The sequence below is a fragment of the Hordeum vulgare genome, chromosome 7H, assembly GCF_904849725.1.
Source record: "Hordeum vulgare subsp. vulgare chromosome 7H, MorexV3_pseudomolecules_assembly, whole genome shotgun sequence".
In the NCBI taxonomy this organism is placed as follows: domain Eukaryota; kingdom Viridiplantae; phylum Streptophyta; class Magnoliopsida; order Poales; family Poaceae; genus Hordeum; species Hordeum vulgare.
The window spans coordinates 96,314,341-96,320,310 of NC_058524.1; the positions used below are offsets into that span (position 1 = coordinate 96,314,341).

The 5,970-nt window shown below is 52.0% G+C and overlaps 1 protein-coding gene across 1 annotated transcript; it reads left to right on the forward strand.

Moving 5' to 3' along the window:
- Positions 1–2,977: 2,977 nt before the first annotated feature.
- On the forward strand, positions 2,978–4,690 carry LOC123409026 (RING-H2 finger protein ATL46-like). Its single transcript, XM_045102027.1, has one exon. It carries the CDS (start codon positions 3,293–3,295, stop codon positions 4,529–4,531), a length of 1,239 nt encoding a protein of 412 aa, XP_044957962.1. The 5' UTR covers positions 2,978–3,292; the 3' UTR covers positions 4,532–4,690.
- Positions 4,691–5,970: the final 1,280 nt, after the last annotated feature.

Sequence of the window (5,970 nt, forward strand, 5' to 3'; positions counted from 1 at the left end):
AAGATAAGCTCACAATATCTCAAGCCGGCCTTGAAGGCACAGATTGCATGGTGGTCTGTCACATTCTCCACACTGTTGTGTAGGGCGGTCCACTGCTGGATATACTAACGAAGAGTTTCATTGCTTTTTTGCACATAGTGTTGCAACTCGGTGAGCCCACCCGGGCGCTTGTAAGTGCCCTCAAAGGTTTTGATGAACACTCATGCCAGATCTTCCCAACTGTAAATGCTACTCGCGGACAATTGATTTAGCCACGCCCTCGCCGATTCCTCTAGCAGGAGGGGCAGGTGCTTCGCCGTGACGAAGTCGTCGTCGCCACCGATTTGTACCGCCACTCGGTAATCCTCTAACCACGCCTCTGGCTTGGACTCGTCGTTGAACTTTCCTATCCTAGTCGCCAACTTGTAGTTGGGCGGGATCTTAGCTTCCCAAATGTATCGACTAAAGCGTTCGAGGCTGGAAGCACCATGGCCACTCGGCCGCTCTCTGCCTGCTCTGGCTCTATCAACCGCACCCTATGCGATGATGGATCTGGCATCGAGTGGATGTGCTCTAAACTCTTTGTCTTTGTTGTCTCTTTGCCGAATGAGGCTGCGGTGATGGTCGTCCTTGAAAGGCCGCTTGTCATCATAGGAGTGGTGCCCATAGGAGACATCCCTCGGAGGGGGCGGCCGAGTGCGACGATGGTGGTCCCGCCTTCGGTCTTCATACAGGTCTCTTGGGGGCGGAGAACGTTTGTGTCTTCCAGGTGCAAGTGAGGTGTGAGCCGACTGCACCATATTCGTCGTGATTGACTTGCTATGGATGCAGTTGTGTGACTCAGATAGCACCGAATTCTACTCCATAGTAGTCTTCAAAAGGGTTTGAATCTGCCGGATGCCCTCTCCAGCTGTTGAATGAGACGGATAAATGGAATCAGCAATCCAAGTGGCGGCTACCAGGTTCCGCAACGAAGTGTGCATAATATGGATCTTTCGCGGGTGGTCGTTAGGAAACAACCGTTTGCGGTGTCACCTGCTGCTCGATTGTTCCCAGGACGCGCGATTGTCGACTGACTTCTGAATCCGCTCGAGCGGCATGCGCTCGGCTAGGGTTGCCAGGCGTGTGGCCTGCAGGGCATTAGCTTCTGGGGTCGTTCCAGCGATGGGGGTGAGCACAACATTTTCGTTCCTCTCCCTGAGCTCCTCTCGCTGCTCCCGAGAGAGGGGCCGGGGGACATAGGGGTCATCGATGTTGTTATCTCGGCCATCATCGCTCCACCCACGCGAAGTCCCATCGCCGTACCCAGGGTGACCCCCTGCCGGTCCTGCCATCACAACCTCTGGAGCAGTGTCTAGCAGAGCGCCCTGCAGCCATGCCGAATCGTTGATGATGAAGCTGAGGGAACCAAACAAGATCTCTCCGCCGAGTGTTATCATGATGTCGTGGAAGTGATGCTGACAATGAGTACGGGGGGTACGAGTGAAGGGAGGAGCCTAGTTACGACACAAGTGTTTCACTCAGATTTTATGAGTTCGGGCCCCTCTCGGAGAGGTAAAAACACTACCTCGCATGCCCGGAGGCTTAGTTTTCTCTAGGGTGTGTGTGATTACACTCAGCGCTTAACCCTCGCCCAGGAGCTCGGGGGGTGGCTTATATAGTGTCTGCCTGGACCTGCCGAGTGCCATTACAAGGGCCATTAATGAGAGTAACTACCCACGTTATTTGAAACTGCATCCCTAACTATGAACGTTACACGTAACAACAGCCATGATTGTACTCAATATGTGACGTTAAACCCTCGGCCGTTGGAGTTCCCACGTCGCCCACGATCGGAGTGAAGAGGTATGTCTGATTAGAAGAAGAACGCCTGAGTGACCTTATGGATCCTAGTGGACCCTAGTTTTTCGTCCTAGTGCAACTGTAGTCATGAGACTTCGTCGTACGTGTGGGGCCCTATGTGGGCCCTCGATGTCTGGTCGGTGTCCCTAAGACTAGTAGGTAGCCTCATCGGGAGGATTTAGGCTAGTGCAAGGAAAAAGGAGATAACATACTCGAATGGAAGTCGTCGTCGTCACGACGCCACACTTCCTATCTCTTGAGTCGCAACCACCTTTTCCTTGTCTTCGCTAGGTTTCTTGCGCTCCCCTCCAGTGGATTAGTTCCACACGGGGAGTTGATTCTTGTGAACCCAATAGAATGGAGGAGATCGACGTGGTTTGGACCGGGATTTTCTTCACCCTTGCCCAAACCAAACAATGAAATTGTGATCCACGGGAAATAGTTTCCGGCCTGAATGACCCACATGGATTGGGCCAAACTAGTCGAATTGGAGATGGTAGAGCTCACGGAATAGCAAACCTGAGGCTTAGCTTTGTTTAATTCAATGAGCTAATTCTCGTGCGATGGAACACAAGGGCGGTTCAACACCAACGTGTCCAACATGAATATTACACCATCACATTTTAGAGTTTGTTATTAAGATTTGATTTGACTTGAGTATTGGTATGAAAAGTAAGGAAACCTTTGATTCAGGTGAAATTTTGGTAATATTTGATGTGATTTGAGCATTGGTAAGGGAAAGAAGGAAATGTCGATTCAGGTCATAAAATGTGGTTTCGTTCTACGGAGTATTTATTTACACGGTGCTAGCGTGACGCACCGGCCCTGGTCCGGGCCCGGGCCCGTCTGGTGTGGGTGTGGGTCTAGCGATGAGCCAAGACCAGCAGCAGTCGCACAGCCATTTCAAACACGGGACAGGCCAGCAAGCTGCCACGGCCCCCACCTGCACTAGCCGGCAGGGTACGGGCCCAGCGCATCGCCTCTACTATTGTCCTCGCAACCGGCGCCCCCGCGACCGCGACTTCCAACGATCGTTGCGGCTGAAAGCGACCGCACCACCACAAAAAAAATACTCCACCGAGCCCTTCCCAGGGCCGACGCCACCGCTCGCCACCGCCGTCGCTTTCCCCTTTCCCCCTCCCCACCCCAGCTCGTGCGCTCCCACCACTCCCCTCCCCTCCCCTCCTCCGCTCCCCAGCGATTCCCACCGCAATCCTCCGTCTCCTCCCCGCATCCCCGCCGTGTCCACCTGCCCGCCATCCGACCGGAGGAAGCCTCCGGGGGTTCTCTTGGTCCCTAGCGCCTTGGACGCTTCCCCCCGGGCTGCACCAGCCCGCCGCTTTTAGGTGCCGTCCGGCCTCCGCTTTTGCGTCCCTTTTCGGACGGGATTGCTGCCGGTTTCTCGCGAAAGATCGCATCTCTTGCCTGCCGGATCAGATGAGATGCGGGGGTGCCGGTGCCTCTAGGAGACATGGCTGAAGAAGCGGTCTCGTCCTCGCCCGGATCCTCCGCGGTGACGGCGGTGGCTGCGTACCCCTACCCGTACCGAGTGGCGCGCAGCCTCCATGGCGCCCTCGTCGTCAGGGACGAGCTCCCCTACTCGTACCCCGCTGCTGCCGCTGCCGCCCCGCCGCCACCCGCGCAGGTGCAGCAGGGCTCCTCCGGCGGGGGAGGCGGCAAGATTAGCCCCGCGGTGCTCTTCATCATCGTGATTCTTGCGGTGGTGTTCTTCATCTCCGGCCTGCTCCACCTCCTCGTGCGGCTGCTCATGAAGAAGCAGCACCGCCGCCGAGGGGGCTCGGCGGCCGCGGCGGCGCAGGGGCCCGGGGAGGCCGACGCGGCGCTGCAGCGCCAGCTGCAGCAGCTGTTCCACCTTCACGACTCCGGCCTGGACCAGGCCTTCATCGACGCGCTGCCCGTCTTCTCCTACCGGGAGATCGTCGTAGGCGGCGGCGGCGGCGACAAGGAGCCCTTTGACTGCGCCGTGTGCCTGTGCGAATTCGACGCCGAGGACAGGCTCCGGCTGCTGCCGCTCTGCGGGCACGCCTTCCACCTCAACTGCATCGACACATGGCTGCTGTCCAACTCGACCTGCCCGCTCTGCCGCGGGGTGCTCTTCGCCCCAGGGCTGACAGCCGAGAATAACCCGATGTTTGATTTCGATGAGGGGTTGGAGGAAGGGCGGCTGTCGGAGTGCTGCGAGGATGGTTTCGGATTGCCCACGCAGAAGTCCTCGGAGGGGTTGCAGGAGCCGGCGGCCGAGAAAAGAGTGTTCCCGGTGAGGCTTGGGAAGTTCAAGAATGTCGGCACCCAGGGTGCTGTTGAAGGTGGAAATGCCGATTCTGCTGTGCTGAGGAGGGAGGAAGGGGAGAGTAGCAGCAGCAGTTTGGATGCAAGGAAATGCTTCTCTATGGGCACTTATCAGTATGTTCTTGGGACTTCAGAACTTCAGGTGGCTCTCCAGCCGGGCCGAGCTAGAAATGGTGGTGCGATGAGATTAAGACCTCCGGGAATAAGTTGTGTCAATGCGGACATTATGGAGGGAAAGAAAATTTGCGCACGGAACAAAGGGGAGAGCTTCTCCATGTCGAAGATTTGGCAGTGGTCTAATCTCAAGGGCAAGTTACCTGCTGGCTCAGATGATTGTTCAGAAGCAGGGAGCCTTCCATGGTTGAAGAGAGGTGGCACTGGGGATAAATTGAACATGTGATGTGACTCTGTACTGTGATACTAGCTAATATTTCTCTTCTTAGTGCCACTCCATTAATTTCTTACCTATAATTATTCTAGTCTAATTTTCATATTCAGGTTTTAATTGGAATTGGTTAATCTCATGGGGAGATAAGTTTTCCGTAGTCATGCCACCTTACTCTATTGCGCCAATTTGTGATAGCTTACAGATCATGTGATTTCTGCTGCATGCTGCTTTGTTTATGTTCTTGTATCGGTTTGAAGCTACCTTCATATTCCTGAAACTTTCCTTCCAAGAATGCTCAAAGTAAAGTTAGCAATGACTCCTTAGTTGCAATCTTGTCATTCTTTCTACTGCGTAGATGATAAGATAAATATTACTTGAGTTTTGCTTCAGTACTAATTAGACCTTCTAAAACAGTTGGTATGAAGTGTAGAACAAATTTTTTTTTGAACCATGCAGTAGAAAGAACATTGTAGCTTTAGAGTTGAGCTATATGCTATCACATAGAAGGGTAGCGGGGGAAATCTTATTGGTACTATGACTATCTTATTGGTGGCTACTGGTTAGCATTAAGTAGCTCTTTGATCTAGGTTCTTGTTTCAGTTTGGAGGATGGTGCAGATGTCTTGAGATTGTGCCTAGTTGTGATGCATAGGTTAGACACTTATGTATGGGAAGGACACTTGCGGGGGCTGCTACTGAAACAACTAAGGCAGGAGTAGGCTGGCACTCACTGGATAAGTTAGGAAGACGAGTAGATTGTTTCTGGGTTCTGGGTTTGAATTTTCATGCAGGCCATTCCCCTCCGCAAATACCTTTATGATTCACTGATCTTCATATGGCTGAGCAAAACCCATATTAGTATTACAAGCAACTGTACTAAGTAAAATAGACTGTTAATTAAGGCATACTGGAAGGAATGGTTTTTTTGTACAAAAATCACTTGTAACTTTCAGAAATTGCACATGGCTGTAATTTACAAGAGCCCGCTGTGCATATGTTTAAATTTTCGTATCTAACCAATTCTTTTCCTGATGAGCTACATCTACTTATGATTTGGCACTCCTTTTATGATAGTTGTAGTCAGCCAAGTTTCAGATATTGCACGTGTTCTTTCTTCTGTGTTTCCAAATGAGCTACACCTACTATTTTTAGGCCATAGGCACTTCAGTGAAATTGCTGATGTACACTTATATTCCTGACTATCTTGTTTTAGATTTGTAAATTGAGGTACATGGTAGACTGCTTCGTAACATCTGAACTCATGCCAATGGGTAGTAGGTTCCTAGTATTTCCCTCACCTGCACATCTGCAGACATATGAACTTCTCATGATTGAGCATGTAATCTTTTATCAGAGGCTTTACTTATTTAAGTTCCAGCTGAGCATATTTCTTTTGCCTTTAGTTCACCAGTCATCTGCTGCCTTTCTCAAAGTCTTCTTCTTTGATGAACA

What these genes read in the sequence shown, in the direction of transcription:
- LOC123409026 (XM_045102027.1), top strand. Translation starts at nt 3,293, where the DNA reads ATGGCTGAAGAAGCGGTCTCGTCCTCGCCCGGATCCTCCGCGGTGACG.